The 16,975-nt window shown below is 40.5% G+C and overlaps 1 protein-coding gene across 2 annotated transcripts; it reads left to right on the forward strand.

The window, feature by feature from the left end:
* Positions 1 to 273: 273 nt before the first annotated feature.
* Positions 274 to 16,972, forward strand: nelfb (negative elongation factor complex member B). Of its 2 annotated transcripts, XM_054774299.1 has the most exons (14): positions 275 to 671; positions 1,467 to 1,627; positions 1,702 to 1,801; positions 3,150 to 3,380; positions 3,464 to 3,649; positions 6,003 to 6,115; positions 6,184 to 6,286; positions 7,765 to 7,860; positions 7,969 to 8,111; positions 10,606 to 10,712; positions 11,239 to 11,380; positions 11,466 to 11,574; positions 14,258 to 14,444; positions 14,517 to 16,972. In XM_054774299.1, exons 1-13 carry the CDS (start codon positions 558 to 560, stop codon positions 14,414 to 14,416), a joined length of 1,764 nt encoding a protein of 587 aa, XP_054630274.1. In that variant the 5' UTR covers positions 275 to 557; the 3' UTR covers positions 14,417 to 14,444; positions 14,517 to 16,972. The 2 variants fall into 2 exon arrangements, with proteins under 2 accessions (XP_054630275.1, XP_054630274.1); XM_054774300.1 differs by having other exon boundaries at positions 274 to 671; positions 14,258 to 16,972.
* The last annotated feature ends 3 nt before the right edge of the window (positions 16,973 to 16,975 follow it).

The raw sequence follows: 16,975 nt of genomic DNA on the forward strand, positions 1-16,975 counted from the left end.
GGGTGGGGGTTAACCTCCACCAGTCATCATGACGCTTACTGACGCACACAGTACACACTACGTATTCCATTTGACCGCTTACCTTTTGTCTTTTTGTGCATTAAAAAGGAGTTTATTTGAAGAGAATAAAAGATAATATTTAGGCTTAAATCATAGACGTTAGTTTTTGTTTATTTTTGATATTTTACACCGATCTTGTCCGAGCGGACCGGAAGCTGTGCTGCTCCCGCAGAACCAGAGAGGTTTTTTTTTCATAAAAGCTAAAATACGGAAAAATATTAAAACGGAATTGCGCCGAGAAAGAAGGGCTAAATACGGTAGTTTCCCAGTGAAAACGGGGGGGTTTACAGGTATGTGTAGTCCGCGTTACGCACTCCGGTACAGTAGATGGCGGTATGCACATATAAAGCCATGGTTGCGACGCGCTCTTACACCAAAAAGAAGACAACGGAAAAGAATAAGAAGGAGTAGGTGTGCGTTGGGGTCGTAAAAGACTGACTAGCTGGGAGTATTTTGTACTTGGTTATGTATGTATGTATCTTGAAGTAGATGAATAAATGGAGACAAAAATGTTCGGCGGGCTTTCGGAGCTGGGAATATCTAACGGCGAGGACCTTAAAGAGACTCTCACCAACTGCACAGAGCCATTGAAAGCTATTGATCAGTTTCAGGTATCGTCCATGTTTCACAATGCATCACTTTGTTAAAAGTATGCCTTTAAGCATGTTTGGAAACTGCTGCAAAGCCCAGATGTCCCATATGTTAATGAACTCTGAGCTAGCTGCTTACCACCTATTACTTACCAACTATTTTCTGATGTATTGTTGTACAAGTCGCTTGACGCCCCCTTGATGGAATGTTTTTGTAAATGCTGTGTCTGTGTCTCAAATTAATACTTCCGCCAGAACACATCATTAGGTACACTGTACAGTCTTTCCCCACAGGACAGCAACCTATTTGTGTTGGTGGGATGCGGGGAAGGCGGGTGGGCCGGCAACGTCATCGTCTAATGTGCATAATTGCCCGTGGGGCATGCGCATGTCATTTTTATGGGCAGACAAAAAGTGAGCAAAGAATAAGAAAAGCAAACTTATTAAGTCACAAGCAAGACAGAGCCACCTGCAAGTGCTTTCAGATGGGGTCAAAGTAATGAGTATGCAGTGATGGACACTGCATGTTATTACCAATGTGTTCTTGCAGTGTAAGAAGTTCTAAAGTGTGTAAATTGAAACAGTCTTAGTCATTTGAGTGCACAAGTGCATACTCATAAAATGTCTTAAAGTTGGCAGGTCTGGGGACACCTGTACCTTAACTCTGTGTTCTCCATCCATATAATTCTCAATACTTTGATTTGCGTTGTGATTGCTGTATTGTATGTGTGTACATAGCTTGTCAGAGTAAGAAACAATGTACTATTAAAACATATAGTGTATATGTACAATAATGTGTGCATATTATGATGGCAGATGGAAAATGGCATCCTTTTGCCAACTCTTCAGTCAGCTCTTCCTTTTCTGGACCTACATGGCACACCCCGACTGGAGTTCCACCAGTCTGTCTTTGATGAGCTTCGGGAAAAGTTGATGGAGAGAGTTGCAACTATTGCTGAGGGCAAGGAGGATGACAGGTATAACATTTTTGAGGAGTTCCTGAAGGTACCAGTTCCAATTTGTGTGTTCTGCTCTTTCCATGTCCTCCCAGATATGGCAAGCTTGAAGAGTTGCTGGAGAAAAGCTTTCCACTGGTCAAAATGCCATCCATTCAACCAGTGGTGATGCAGGTGCTGAAACATTTACCCAAGGCAAGTGTTTTAAAGCAGCGTCTCACTCTCTCTGCATGGATCCAAGCCAAGTCATGGAATGAGTGTCATGTGATTGGTCCGCGGTAGAGCTAAATGACAACCATCACCTTTCATAGTTCAGTTTTTTCATGATGAATGACTTGATGAGCATTATCCATTATGAACATTTTGAAAGACTCCACCGCCTCATGTAATGGTGTGATGGATTCATAGTCATCTGTCTGCCACCACGGAGGGTTTTGTGAGCGTAGACAGCATGTCAGGAGACAGGACAACCCCCAAAAGTGGCTGTTCTGAACAGGGTTATTAAGTGGGTCGTAGTTCTTCATTCTTGCGGTGTTTTGACCAAAGCGTGTCACAGACATGCTAATACATAGACGACCTGTTTGAATCTGTTGACCAAAAAAATGCATAATAAATAGAGGTGCAGCAATTAATGGATGATTAATGTATTATCCAATTAATGGCCAACTATTTTGGTATTTGATTCATCCTTTTTTGATTAAAAAAAATGTAAATATTCTTTGATTTTCAGCCTCTTAAATGTGAATATTTTTTCATTCCCTTAGTCGTCCATGAAAACAGACCTTGGCCAGTCTTGTTTAGGGGTGTCCAAAGTATGGCCTGGGGTCCACAACTTTTCTTTATTGGCCTGCAACACATTTTAAAAATATAATTTAACAAAAAAACAACATCAGCAAAAATGGAAGAATCAGCAGTAATTAGCATAAAGTTGAAATCGTAAAGAGACGTTGAAATATTTGGTTAAAAATACAAAAATGGGAACACAAGAAAAGAACCAAGGTCATACGAATAATAGGCATTTTCGCCTATATCACAAAGGTGAAATGCAGTTTTTTCTTAAAAAATATGTAACTTCTTAGCGACTCTACACTTTCTTTGGTGTTTTTTTTTAAAACATCAGAAGCAAGACCTGTTGCGTTCTTTTTAGATGGGGCCCACAGGAACGCCCGCTGCTCTTTGAGACAAGCGATACGCGCTTTTATGTCGGACTCTCCCAAAGTCTGTTTGTAGCTCGGGGTTTGTTCGAAAAAGAGTACCTGGAGGCGTCTGAATACTTGCTAAATATAGCCACAAAGTTGCTAAGCTGGCAACATGTATCCCGCCTACAACCTACAACGCTACAGGTCAGCACACACAAAGATAATCGGGCCAATTTTATGCCTGATTGCCGACTTTCGCCCAAAGTCGGCAAAGCGATGTGACATAAGCGAAGATGATCCTTGAGCGATTATCTTGCTGTGGGAGGTGATTACCTCCCAATGCCTTTTATGTAAGTTCATTTAATATTGTTAGAACAAATGTATATGATGGTGGCCCCCTGCAGGTACCTGAGAAGAAACTGAAGTTGGTGATGGCGGATAAGGAGCTGTACAAGGTTTGTGCTGTGGAGGTGAAAAGGCAGATCTGGCAGGACAACCAGGCTCTATTTGGTGATGAGGTCTCACCGCTCTTGAAGCAGTACATTGTGGACAAAGAAGCAGCTCTGTTCAGCAGCGACCTCTCCATTCTGCACAACTTCTTCAGCCCGTCTCCGAAAATGCGCCGTCAAGGGGAGGTGTGTAGAAAATACAAACACACTGAACGTCATCAACATCGAAGTCCAAACGTTCTTTTTGTCTTGGTCTTTGGTCCTGGTAGGTGGTCCTGAAGCTGACCCAGATGATAGGGAAAAACGTCAAGCTGTACGACATGGTGTTGCAGTTTTTGCGAACACTGTTCCTGCGGACGCGGAACGTGCACTACTGCACTCTCAGAGCAGAGCTGCTCATGTCCCTTCACGACCTGGACATCAGTGAGATCTGTTCTGTCGACCCTTGCCACAAGGTATGAAGACATCACATAGACACTAATTGAGGCATGATAGTATGGGGTAACGGTATACGTATTATGTATTCCTAGTCAGATTTTACGGTAGGCCAGAGACGTGCAGTGAGGTTCATTGATGTGAGCCGCTTCCCTGACACAGAATTAATTGGTTCCAATAGGATTACTTATTCATAAATGGAATATTTTGGCAGTTGGAGCATAGAAGACCTGTATATGACCCTCTAAATACGGTTTTTAACATTAATATTACAGCACTTTAGACATGAAATAACACCCCTATAGTCACCTTTACACTCTAATTATCCAATATAGTAGACATAATTACATAAAATAAGACATGTACAGTGGTGTGAAAAAGTGTTTGTGCCTTCCTGATTTTTTTATTTTTTTACATATTTGTCACACTTCAATGTTTCAGATCATCTAACAAATTTAAATATTAATCAGCGCAGTTTTTAAATGAAAATTTTTATTAAGGGGGGGGTGTGAATTCAAACCTACATGGTCGTATGTGAAAAGGTGATTGCCGCCCACCAGAAAGAAAGTAATTGAGATCTATCCGTCTGGAAAAGGTTATAAAGCCCTTTCTAAAGCTTTGGGACTCGAACGAACCACAGTGTGAGCGATTACCCACAAATGGCAAAAACATGGAAAAGTGGTGAATCTTCCCAGGAGCAGCCGAGCAACCAAAATGACCCCAAGAGCGCAGTGACGACTCATCCAAGAGGTCACAAAAGACCCCACAACAACATCCAAAGAATTGCAGGCCTCACTTGCCTCAGTTAAGGTCAGTGTTCATGACTCCACCATAAGAAAGACACTGGGCAAAAACGGCCTGCATGGCAGTTCCAAGACAAAAACCACTGCTAAACAAAAAAAACATTAAGGCTCGTCTCAATTTTGCCAGAAAACATCTTGATGATCCCCAAGAGCTTTTGGGGAAATACTCTGTGGTCTGACAAGAAATAAGGTAAACTTTTTGGTGTGTGTCCCATTACTTCTGGCGTAAAAGTAAGGCCGCATTTCATTATACATCATACCAGCAGTAAAATATGGTGATGGTAGTGTGATGGTCCGGGGCTGTTTTGCTGCTTCAGGACCTGGAAGACTTGCTGTGATTAATGGAACCATGAATTCTGATGTCTACCAAAAAATCCTGAAGGAGAATGTCCGGCCATCTGTTTGTGATATCAAGCTGAAACCAACTTGGGTTCTGCAGCAGGACAATAATCCAAAACACACCAGCAAGTCCACCTCTGAATGGCTGGAAAAAAAAAACAAAATAAACTTTGGAGTGGCCTTGTCAAAGTCCTGACCCGAGTCCTATTGAGATGCTGTGGCATGACCTTAAAAAGACGGTTCATGCTGGAAAACCCTCCAATGTGGCTGAATTACAACAATTCTGCAAAGATGAGTGGACCAAAATTCCTCCATAGCGCTGTAAGAAACTCATTGCAAGTTGTCGCAAACACTTGATTGCAGTTGTTGCTGCTAAGGGTGGCCCAACCAGTTATTAGGTTTAGGGGCATCACTTTTTCACACAGGGCCATGTAGGTTTAATAATAAAAAGTTTCATTTAAAACCTGCAATTTGCGTTCAGTTGTGTTGTCATTGACTTATATTTAAATTTGTTTAATACAAGTGTGACAAATGTTTAAAAAAAAATTAAGAAAAAGGAAAAACAAAATCATGAATGTGGCAACCACTTTTTCACACCACTGTAGAAGATTCGTGCTCTTGTGTGCGGCTTCTCAGAGAGCTGAATAGGGGCGAACAGGAAGCAACGTCGGGGGTTCAGAGTTGGGTTTTATCTTTGCATGGGTTACGGCCGTAACAGTAGACCATGTCAGTGAATATCGTGCCAATTGTGAGATCATTCAAACTTGCAATAAAAGTCATCAAGTTTGATGCTTTTGTGTCTCACCCAACATTACAGTAACATTACTGACACCTAGTGACCAATGTAGAATACTACATATCATCACAACATCTTCGAATGAGTCTTCTGAATGCCTTGTATTTGTATTTTACTTCATTTAGCCATTTTTATGCTTAAAAATGATTAATTCTGGCCCAAAAATTTTTATAATTGACTTAAATTTGCATAACTTTTTACTAATAGGCCATCTTCGGTCTAAAAAGTATAATTTTATTAATTTTTTTTGTTTTAAACCGTGAGAGTGAAGCCACAAAATTTGAAGTCAAAATGGCGAGGGATTACTGTACTGTACGTATCAAAGCATGACGATGGGGTACCCTTCCACCCCTATTTGTCATTTTAGGCAGTGAAATTCCCTATTTTGAATTCATCCTGTTGGAAGTAATTGTATTTGCACTTCACCATGTGCAGTTCACATGGTGTTTAGATGCCTGCATCAGAGAGAAGTTTGTGGATGGCAAGCGGGCCAGAGAGTTGCAGGGTTTCCTCGATGGAGTCAAGAAAGGACAAGAGCAAGTTCTCGGGTAAAACTAGCTGGAGCTTGACTCATCTTGGAGCATATTAGTAGCTGAAGATCTTCTGTGCTTTTCAGGGACCTGTCTATGATCCTTTGTGATCCGTTTGCTTCCAACACCCTGGTGCTGAGTATCATGAGGAACCTGCAAGAGCTGCTGAGCCAGGATGCTTTACCCAGGGTGAGTAAGCTGTTGTAAACTTACTATAGCTGCTCCTTTTTCATTGTGTGTGTGATACTTGGAGATACTTTGGAGACAAATTTACCAGGGGGAAAAAAAAGATGATTCATCAATTGGGTAGATGATGTCATCGCATAATTTGCATAATCAGCCATGGCGTAAAACTTTGGCCAAAATGGAGATTGACGGATAAAGCGCAGCTTTTTGGTTGGTGTCAGAAGTTTGTGATGTTATCTCATGTACCTTAGCCCTAACCATAACAACAGAACATTAAGTTATTTACTTATGTTTCATTTCCTGTAGCGGGTGTGCGTGCATGTGCCTTATTATAATAATAATAATAATTAATAATAATAATACACACACACAAAACACTCATATTTCCTGGGCTCTGTGTAAGTATGCCTTGAATTGAAAGACAATCTACTGTACATGTAATTGTGCATTTAAGATCTCACTATATTGTATATCACACTGTGTATTAATGGAACAGATGCGTTATACTGCGCAACTAAGTCAGATGTGGTTGTGGGTATGAGGTGCAGTACAGTCATCCATCGTGTGTCATGGTTAATTGGTTCCAGACCCGCCCGTAATAAGTGAATTTCCGCAAATAGGATTCCTTATTTATAAATCAGATATTTTTGTAGTTTGTAGAGCATAGAACACCTGTTTATGACCTTTCTAATATGGTTTTTAACATTAGAGCCCTCTAGACATGAAATAACACCCCTATAGTCACCTTTACACTCGTATTTAGTTGACATAATAAGAGAAAAAAAGACAATTAAGACATAAACAACACATAATATAGACGTTAATACACACGTTAACTTCGGGAGAGTTCCTTCTTGTTTTTTTTGTTTTTTTTTTACTTACTGTTCTGTGCAGTACTTCCTGCTGTGGCTGTTGTCTCATAAATGTAACATTACTGACATATCACATCTTTGAATATGTCTTCTGAATGCTTTATACAGTATTTCTATTTTACTTTATTTAGCCATTTTCATGCTTAAAAACATTTAATTTAGGGCAAAAAATACTAAAATTTGCTTGAATATGTGTCTTTTTTGACGAACAATAGGCGATATTCAACCACGTAACAGCATGGTGTATTCATTAAAGTTTTTGAAAAACTGTGGACAATGGATGAACTTTTGGAGCAAATTTGCTGAGGGGATATTCAGGGGGACTTTGAGTCGCGAAATGTAGGGCCAGTGCTGGAATTTGTGGAGACTTGAAGCAAGCTTAAAAGAAGCTGACGGACAGTCGTAGTAGGTCAGACACTGAACCACCTAAATTCAACTCGTACATGCTAAACTCACCACTGTGTTGAATACGTCAAGTCCCTCAAAAGCGAAGATGATTCTGTTTGTAAAGGCAGAAACTTGGCTGCATATTAGTAGGTAGCACATGGCCCCAAAGTTGAACGTTGTATGAAATGATGACAAATCCTCTTTGTCTGTGTTTGGGATCAGGACAGTCCTGATCTGATGTTGCTTCTGAGGATGCTGTCACTCGGTCAAGGAGCGTGGGATATGATTGACAGCCAGGTGTTCAAAGAACCTCGTCTGGTACGTCATCTGTACTTTCTGAAGGCATATCATTCAAAGCAAAGTGGATGTTAAAAACAGACGGCTATGTTTTGATAAACTGATGTTTTCCTTTTGTTTTTCTCTCAGGATTTGGAGTTAATGACTCGCTTTCTACCAGCCATGATGTCAGTCGTTGTGGACGACCACACGTTTAGCGTGGAGCAGAAGCTTCCCAGCGATGAGAAGAGCTCTCTCTCTTATCCTAGCACCTTGCCAGATGCCTTCATCAGGTAAAAGTCCATGAGGGAAGACACGATTCAATAACACTTCAAATCAAATACAATGGATCCCCACTCATTGGCAAGCCTGCACATTTTTGGTTAAAATATCATGAAAAAAAAATCTCTGAAAATGGATAATTTTTTCACCAGAAAACACATCTGGTTAGCCTAAGTTGGTAACAATTTATAAATACATGATAATTATGGGTGCAACAATACCCAAAATTCACGCTTCGGTTTGATTTGAATCTTTACTGGCACGATTCGATATTTTTCTACACAAACAAGTAGGCGTGTCACTCAGTAGACAAGAAGATGCACTAGATTGGGGCTACGAGAACGAGGTGAAATTTTAACATTACTTTTAAGAAAAGGCATTCAAAATTAGGGCTGTCCATCGATTAAAATATTTAATCACGATTAATCACATTTTGTCAATAGTTAACTCAATCGCATTTAATCGCAGATGAAAAAAGTTTGTATCTATAACAAGTAAGGATGTAAATCTCTTTGTGGTAAACGATTGGATACGCAACTACAACGATAACTACATCAAATTTTATGTAAAGGGGTATCAATTTTGGAAAAATGGGCCATTGTTTTATTCAAAAACAATATACAGTTAGAAATCCCACAGTTTTTGAATGTTTATTGCAAGTGGGATTTGTCCCACTTCGTTTGACGGCCTTTGAACGCACCTTCTCACACGCTGGATAGATAGATAGATAGATAGATAGATAGATAGATAGATAGATAGATGCAAATGTGCATATGTGTGGTACATAGCCCCTCTAGAAAACAAGTCCAGGCTCGTCGTACTGGTGGATGGTGGGTCTGTATTCATTTTGTGCTTTTAATTTTATTTTGTTCCTGGCATAGTTTTATACAATAAGTAATAAATAATAGCTGTCCTCGGCTACGCCTGCCGTTAACTAGCAGCTCGTAGCCAAATTTTAGCTCGCAGTTCCGAGCAAAAAAAAAAAAAAAAAAAAAGCCCAGAGACGGCTGGCTTTGCTACTCTCAAGATAGTCGATGACGACGTAGTCCGTGACAATTCCAATCGCAGCGACAGTAGATCCAAATAACTTTGGTCTTGTTGCGAGACCCATTATTCATCTCCAAGAGAAATTCATATTTCCAGCAGCTCTGCAAGAATGTCATAATAAACTTAAGCTAAATGTACCAATCAAAATACCACTTTCTTTCTCCATTTCTGCTCAATAATTGCTCCCTCTCGTAGCTCCTTCGTCACCACTGCGTCCTCAAAGTACGGCATCGGCCGAGGGTCAAACAGGACATGTGCACGTTAGTTGCGGGTCAAAAAAAATTGTGCTGTTAAAGGAAACTTGGTTATACTTGACAGCCCTATTAAAAAACATGACAATATATTGCAATCTACTAATTTGATTTCTATTACGTTGCACTCTGTGTGTGTGTGTGTGTGTGTGTGTGTGTGTGTGTGAGTGTGTGTGTGTGTGTGTGTGTGTGCGCGCGCTAGCGGCCCCACCTCAACCCACTGAGACTGTATGACTGTCAAAGGGGCTCACTCTGTTCTGGCCGTTGTTCTACGGAACATAGGTGCTGAAAGCAATGCACAGAGTAAACTATCTTCCTGCCTGTTTGGAGGTGTGTGTGTGTGTGTGTTTATTTATGTATATATATAAATTCAATTTAACCTTGCAATAAAGATAATTAGACAAAATTCATCAGGTTGTGTTCATAGATTCAGTTGTATTTCATTGAAACTACGTAGCGTTCATTATTTCAACACTTCATGTACACATTTAGTTTGCTATGAAAATGGCAATCCAGCCACAGTTAAGGCAACACATAAGTCATAAGGACATTTTTCAATTAATCATACAATAATAGCAACAATAACAATAACAAGTGTGGAAAAACACATTTCCATAATGGAGTTCAGGGCGTGCATGGCACTGTTGACTTTTAAAATGTTTATTTATTTATTTGTAATGTTTTGCATGGAACTAGCCGCTAAAAATGCAATGAGGACTTTTATTGTATGTGTATGCATCTTCCCACTAACTTACTTTATCCGGAATTTGGATAGTAAAGATGAAAAATGAACTTTTGCATGCTACTCGAGATGTCACTGCCGGATTGCTTCCGCCTGCGGGGACTTTGATGTCAGTTGACTGATGTCATGTGACCTTTGCGACTTGGGTGCCAGTATCGTCTGATTTGTTGTGGTGCATCTACACAGATGCATGTATTGTTGCACCTCTAAGGATAATACAGGTAAAATATACAGCACAAAACACATCTCATTCACCTTAAGTGGGTAATCATTTATAAATACGTGATAATACAAACAAGAATGTACAGCATACTGTACATGTACTACTATTAGAAATATTATTGTCCAGTTAACTGCCAAATTTATTATATGCTATGTTCAAGCCTGTGATGTGTTGGTAAGAGAAAGTGACTATTGTGTAAATGTTCTGCCTTGTTAGTGACATTTGTGGTGCCTCCTCCTCAGGTACTTGCAGGCGAACAGAGTGGCGTGTGAAATGGGCCTCTATTACGTTCTTCACATCGCCAAGCTAAGAAACAAGAATGCCTTACAGAGGTTGCTACCTGCCCTCGGTGAGAATCCAACATCACTTTCAGCTTCCCATAGGACTGCAAGCTATTTGTGGTAGTGGGGTCGCCGTATAATTAGCATAATTGTCCATGGTACCTGACTGTTGTGGGAGACAAAAAGTGAGTAAAAACCATGAAAAGCACATCTACAATCTACAAACTACAAACGTACTTTCTGCTGTTTTGTTTTTTGTTTTTTACGCCATCAAGACTGAGCTGCATCTGTTTTGAGATGGGGGAGGGGTCCGCAGCAGCACCCGCTGTGTGTTTCATATGAGAGTTTTCTGTTAGAAAGCACACAATGTTTACAAGTTTATGTCTTTGTTGGGTAATATTGTTCGTCAAATATTAAAGGTATTTACAAGGTTAACAGGTTTTCCATGCTCTAACTACGAAAGTATTCCATTTGCAAAGACAAAAGCCTACTTTGCGGAAATTCACGTATCACGGTCGGGCCTGGAACCAGTCACCCGCGATAAACGAGGGATTACTGTGCATTGACAAAGTGCTTTATCTGCTTTCCCCTCAGTGGACACGTACAATGACATGGCCTTTGGGGACATTTTCCTGCACCTGCTCACCGGACACCTCACTCTGCTCTCTGATGAGTTTGGAGGGGAAGAATTTTGTTCCGTTGTCTTTGATGGCTTCCTCCTGACTTCCTTTTCCAGGTTTGCTCTTTGTGCTCGATGATGGAATATACTGTCACGGCTGCTCTATAAAATAACAGTCAGTGTTGACACGTGTATTTTCCAGTAAGGAGAACGTCCACAGACACACCCTGCGCATGCTGCTGCATCTCCACCACAAAGTCTTGCCGTCGTGCATGGAAACCTTGATGAAAACTCTGGAACCTCCGAAGCAGGTTAGCCTGGCATTTTTTTCTATTTTCTCGATCACGTGACTTGTATGACTTATGAAGACGACTGCTTTGAAGCCAAAACCCGTCTTGTTACGGAATATGCGCCATCATACCTTCTTTGAGGTTATCATAAGACGTGTGTGCGTGTCGCTGTACCTAGGAGGTCTCTTATTTATTCCTATTCAGATGTTTATGTCATGTCAGGGGGCCTCCCTGCACTGGTTGCCTGTGCGTTTTAGAATTGATTTTAAGATTTTGTTTGTTTTTAAGGCTTTGAATGGACTGGCCCCTCAGTACATCTCAGACCTCATCCAAATTTACACTCCAGCACGCACATTGAGGTCCGAAGGCCAGCTCCAACTGGTGGTGCCTAAGACCAGACTTAAGACCAGGGGAAACCGGGCCTTTTCCATAGTTGGCCCAAAGTTGTGGAACAATCTGCCCCCTCATGTAAAAACGGCCCCCGCAATTGAAAGCTTTAAGTCTCGTCTTAAAACCCACTTTTATTCTCTGGCTTTTAACTCGGCGTGAGTCGTGTGGTGCTCTGTGTCTTTTATTCTTTTTTAGTTTTAATGGTTTTATTTATTTTAGTTTTTAAATTTAATTCACTTGTTTATTTTTTACCTACTTCTTGGATTTTTTGCTTTTATTGTTTCTACTTCTTATTTGAAATATTTTACTGTTGTACGTTTCTTTGTTTTTATTTGATCTTTTAGTTTTTACTGTAGTAATTTTTACTTATTATTTACATTTACATCTACATACCATTTATTTATTTATTTATTTATTATTTGTGGTTTTGCTAGTCTGTGCAGCACTTTGGAAACGGTGTTTATAAAATGTGCTGTATAAATAAAGTGGATTGGGTTGGGGCCGCCCAACCCCCCCTTATATCTTGATCTACTTTAATAGCCACTGATATCGTTTATCCTGAATTTATTCATTTGTCATTGATCTCCTACAGTCGTTCCTCGCCACTTTTCCACTTTTTGCAGATACATTCATTACAAAATCATTGCGGTACCTTGCTGTTTTGTGCTTGACTATAGCCTATTGCTAGTCAATAATACGCAAATAGAAAGCAAACGTGTGTTTTGTGGCCTAAAATAAGCATTTTTAAGCCAAAAAAAGAATAAATGAATTAAAATACAAACATAAGGCATTCAGAAGACAAAGGCCTGGGTATGCATATCTAAAATAGCATCATGGAACAAGTTGCAGGATTTTCACAAGTTAGTGGTTGTGTGTAAGTACTTTTTGTGCGTGTGTGTTTAATTATAATGTGCAAGTACGTTGGTATTGTTAGTATAGAAGCATGTTACGTATCAAATCAAACCATAGCCTAGGGGTGTGTGTCAGTCTGTATTATCTTATTTTGTCTTATCTCGTCTACTATATCGGCTAATAGGAGTGTAAAGGTGACTATAGGGGTGTTATGTCATGTACAGAGGGCTCTAATGTTAAAAACCTTATTTAGAAGGTCAGGTTTTATATACTCTGTGAAAATATTCCATTTATAAAGAAGGAATCCTGCTGTGTGGAAATTGACTTATCACAGTCAGGTTTGGAACCAATTAACCGTCATAAATGAGGGACGCCTGTTGAGTGTTTCCCACAGGACTGCAATGGTTTGCAGGGTGTTTGCTAGTAGACGTCATCCTCTCATTTGCATAATCGGTCATGACGAGTGTGCATGTCATATTTATGGACGCCGTGAGAGAGTCTCTTCACTAGATTTGTCGCTCGTGGCTTTTTGGAAAAGGAGTATCCAACACTGAGTCCTCCTGCGTATGAGACCAGGTGCGTATGAGGTGTGTTCAGAAGCAGAGATGGGATGCCATCTACTGTACAGAGTTGGAGCAACAAGCTACATTCGCAGACTAATCCCTTGTTTGTTGTGGTTAATTGGTTTCAGACCCGACCATGATAAGTGAATTTTCACAAAGGATTCCTTATTTATCCTTATTACCTTCTAAATATGGTTTTTAACATCACTAGAGCCCTCTAGACATGGAATGATGCCCCTGTAGTCATCATTACACTCCTGATACTCAATATAGTAGACATAATCAGAGAAAAAAAGAAATACGAAAAGCTTGCGCTTGTGTGTGTTCCTCTAAATGTGTTTTGGTGCTAGGGGAGCTGAGTGCGGGGCAGGCAGGAAGTGACATCAGTGGTTCAGAGTTGAGTTTAACTTGGCGTGGGGTTACGGCTGCAACAGTAGCCCGTGTTGGGGATTATTGTGCCTGTTGTGAGATCATTCAAACCTGCAATAAAAGCCTGCTGTTCCGACGGCCGGGTCGTCTAAATGCTTTCTATTTGTATTTGACTTCATTTCGCCATGTTTGTGCTTGAAAATGCTTCATTTAGGCAAAAAATTGTTACATTTGCTTAAATATCCATGTTTTTTACTAATAGGTCGTATTCGACCACGGACAGCATGATTTATGATTAATTCATATATATTTGAAAAACCGTGAAGCCGTGAAATTTGAAGCGCACGTGGCGAGGGTACTTCCTGTCATGTGTTTATCATATAGGGCCAACAGTTGGCTCCAAATGTATCTGTGGCGGTCCAAATGTATTTAAGTTTTCAGACATGTTGAATTGTATAAACGTGATGTTACTTTGTCTGAAACATGGTTTAGCATCGACTGACGCTATTTGCTGATGTTGATGATCTCAGAGCAGCGAGCCTGTGAAGGAGCTGCACAGCCAGCTGGTGGAGAAGCTGGAGGCGCAGAAGAAGAGTCCTCCCGTGCCAGAGGAGGCTCCATCCCTTGATCTCAGCCTGCATCCTGTCAATGTGCCCACCACAGCTTCCACCCCGACTAAAACTCTTTGAGACACAAGACGCTCAGCAAAGCTAACTGGTGACTGGTTATTCCACACACAAGCCTCAACTTGTCGTATACGTGTATGCTAATGTCTTTTTTGCTCTCTAGGATGATATACAGACAGTCCTCGTATTATGACCAATATGTAGGCGGAAGAGTCGTGCTTTGCTACATTAGTGAACTTTTTCCTTCATGGTGTCTCCCAGGCGTGTGACCGACCGACTCTCCTGATGGCTGTGTGTCAAAGAAAAGGAAAGTGAAATTACTAGATGGTAAAATGTTGAGAAAGTGGAGGAATCAACATTGGTTGCATGCCCGGTCAAACGCCGCGGCCATCATCAAGGATAAAGATGGTATCATGTGAAAGGATCTGTTCCAAAGAAACGGACTGTGATAACTAAGCAGCATTCTGCTCTCATTATTATTATTGTTGTTATTGTGCAACAATTAATCAGTGATTAATCGATTATCCAATTAATCAACTATTTTGGTTTTCGATTAGCTTTTTTTTTAATTTAAAAATGTAAATCAGAGGTTATTAGGGCCACATTGGGGGTGTCACACGGAAAATGGAGCATAGTTCTTCAGGCAAGCTTTTATTTAGAGCGTGGCAGCAGAACTGAGCAGTTGAGCACAAACAGATTAGCACGTCTGCACTTGTCACTCCTTACCCTGCCCCCTCTACATGCCAAAGGTCACGTGAGGCCCCCCTTTTCATAGCTGTGTCAGGCGATGTCTCGTAAATTTGCGTCTTTATTTTCGTAAATGTACAACTTTATTCTCGTCGTAACGGGCTTCACCTGAGACAGCTGTGAAAAGGAGGGACTTGTGTGACCTTTGGCCTCGGGCATGTGGAGGGGGCGGGGTAAGGAAGGCGGAAGTGGAAAGGGCTACTAGACATGCTAATCTGTTTGTGCTCAACTGCTCAGTTTTGCTGCCATGTCATAAATAAAAGCTTGCCTGAAGCAAAAAGAGAGAATAGTCCTAAATTTACGATTTTATTCTCGAAATCTCCGATGAATCAATTATCAATGTGGTCCTAATACTCCGTCGTGGATTTGAGCATCTCAAATGTAAATATTTTTTTAAATTTCCTTAGTCATCCATGAAAGCAGACCTATTGTCTTTTGTGTTTTAGGCAAAGCAAGATTTTCACACACATCGGCTTTGATTTTGGAAAACTGTGACATTTTTGCCTCTTTTCTGACATGTTGCAGACCAAGCCACTGTTTATGTTTGGTTCATTTTGATGTGGTCCGTCTAGGGCGCAACCGATTACTTGATTCATCAAAGCAACAAAGTACAAATTAATGGCAAAATAAAATCATCATTGCAGCCCTACTTCCCGTCTCTCCCTTCCAGTGTGGGGATAAAAGTGAGCAGTTGTTCTTTTTGTTGTTGTTGTTTTTCTGTTTCATTTCATTCTTGTATTTAATCTTTTTATGACTGTATTTTACATGTACTTCATGTGTACTGTGTGAGTGACGTAGGTGGGTTTTTAAAAATGTAAAATTTATGAATAAGTTCCCAATTACTGTACACTCAAACTCCAGGAACAGAACTCTTTCGAGAACCGAGGACTTCCTGTATTTTAATACTAAATAAGTGGGCAGTTTTTCTGTTCTATTTCAGTGGAGCGACTTGTACAAGAAATCTGACAATCTGTGGCTGGAAAAAAAATTCTCGATAGCCCAAAAAAATCATGTTTAGAAGTAAAAGTAGTACCGTATGTCTGATTCCTGTCATTCTCCTACAGAACAACCGATGAAGCTACAGCAGATACAAAGAACACTCTTAGAATGTAATGTATTGTAATGTTTTACATTTAATAGCAGATTCAACTAGAAAAGCACTCCACCAAGCGCTATAGCTCCCCCCATATTGTGATTCACATCACAATAATAATCCTACATGTTTTGGATCAGTCTTTGATATTTTGGAGAACCTGTTGGAAAATTGTCCTGTGTTTTTTTTTTTTTTTCTTCCTGAGTGCTCTGACTATTTTTTTGTGGAGTTATATGCACAAATGCCGAAAATCTCGCAATGTTAAAGAATCCTTCAAAAAATTCCTGGATCCAGACGGCGATCCGGATCACCCCCAAAATGTAATCAGTTCTTCCATATCCCATTTCCGGCAATTCCTGAAAATGTCATCCAAATCCATTCAGAACTTTTCAAGTTATTTTGAACTCAAACAGATAAAGGCCACGCTTGCGCTTGGCAGAGGTAACCAGATCACCACGCACATGGACCTGCTCTTCCTTCCTCGACCTTCAGGGGTGCTTCCTCTACATGGCGGGGCTCTGAATTTGGCCGGTGGGGTGGCCTCGTGTCAGGGGTCTATTGTAGGGGTCAGGCGCATACAGTGGATGCCCCAGCACATCAAGCTTCCAGCTGATGGTCTTGTAGTCCATTCCAGTATTGTGCAGGTCTACAGTCTTTGGTCTTGCCCACGGTGGTAGAGGTTTGAATGAAACAGTGTTTGCATGACAAGTGTCTTACATCCACATAATGAGTTGAGATTAAACAGGACTAAAATAAACAGTGCATTTCCAAGTATTTCCTTG

This window comes from Dunckerocampus dactyliophorus, chromosome 4 (assembly GCF_027744805.1).
Source record: "Dunckerocampus dactyliophorus isolate RoL2022-P2 chromosome 4, RoL_Ddac_1.1, whole genome shotgun sequence".
NCBI lineage: Eukaryota > Metazoa > Chordata > Actinopteri > Syngnathiformes > Syngnathidae > Dunckerocampus > Dunckerocampus dactyliophorus.

Coding starts and splice junctions, on each gene's coding strand:
- nelfb (XM_054774300.1), top strand. CDS start 558: ATGGAGACAAAAATGTTCGGCGGGCTTTCGGAGCTGGGAATATCTAAC. Junction 6,287..7,764: donor GCCAGGATGCTTTACCCAGG/GTGAGTAAGCTG, acceptor GTTTGGGATCAG/GACAGTCCTGATCTGATGTT. Junction 7,861..7,968: donor TGTTCAAAGAACCTCGTCTG/GTACGTCATCTG, acceptor TTTTTCTCTCAG/GATTTGGAGTTAATGACTCG.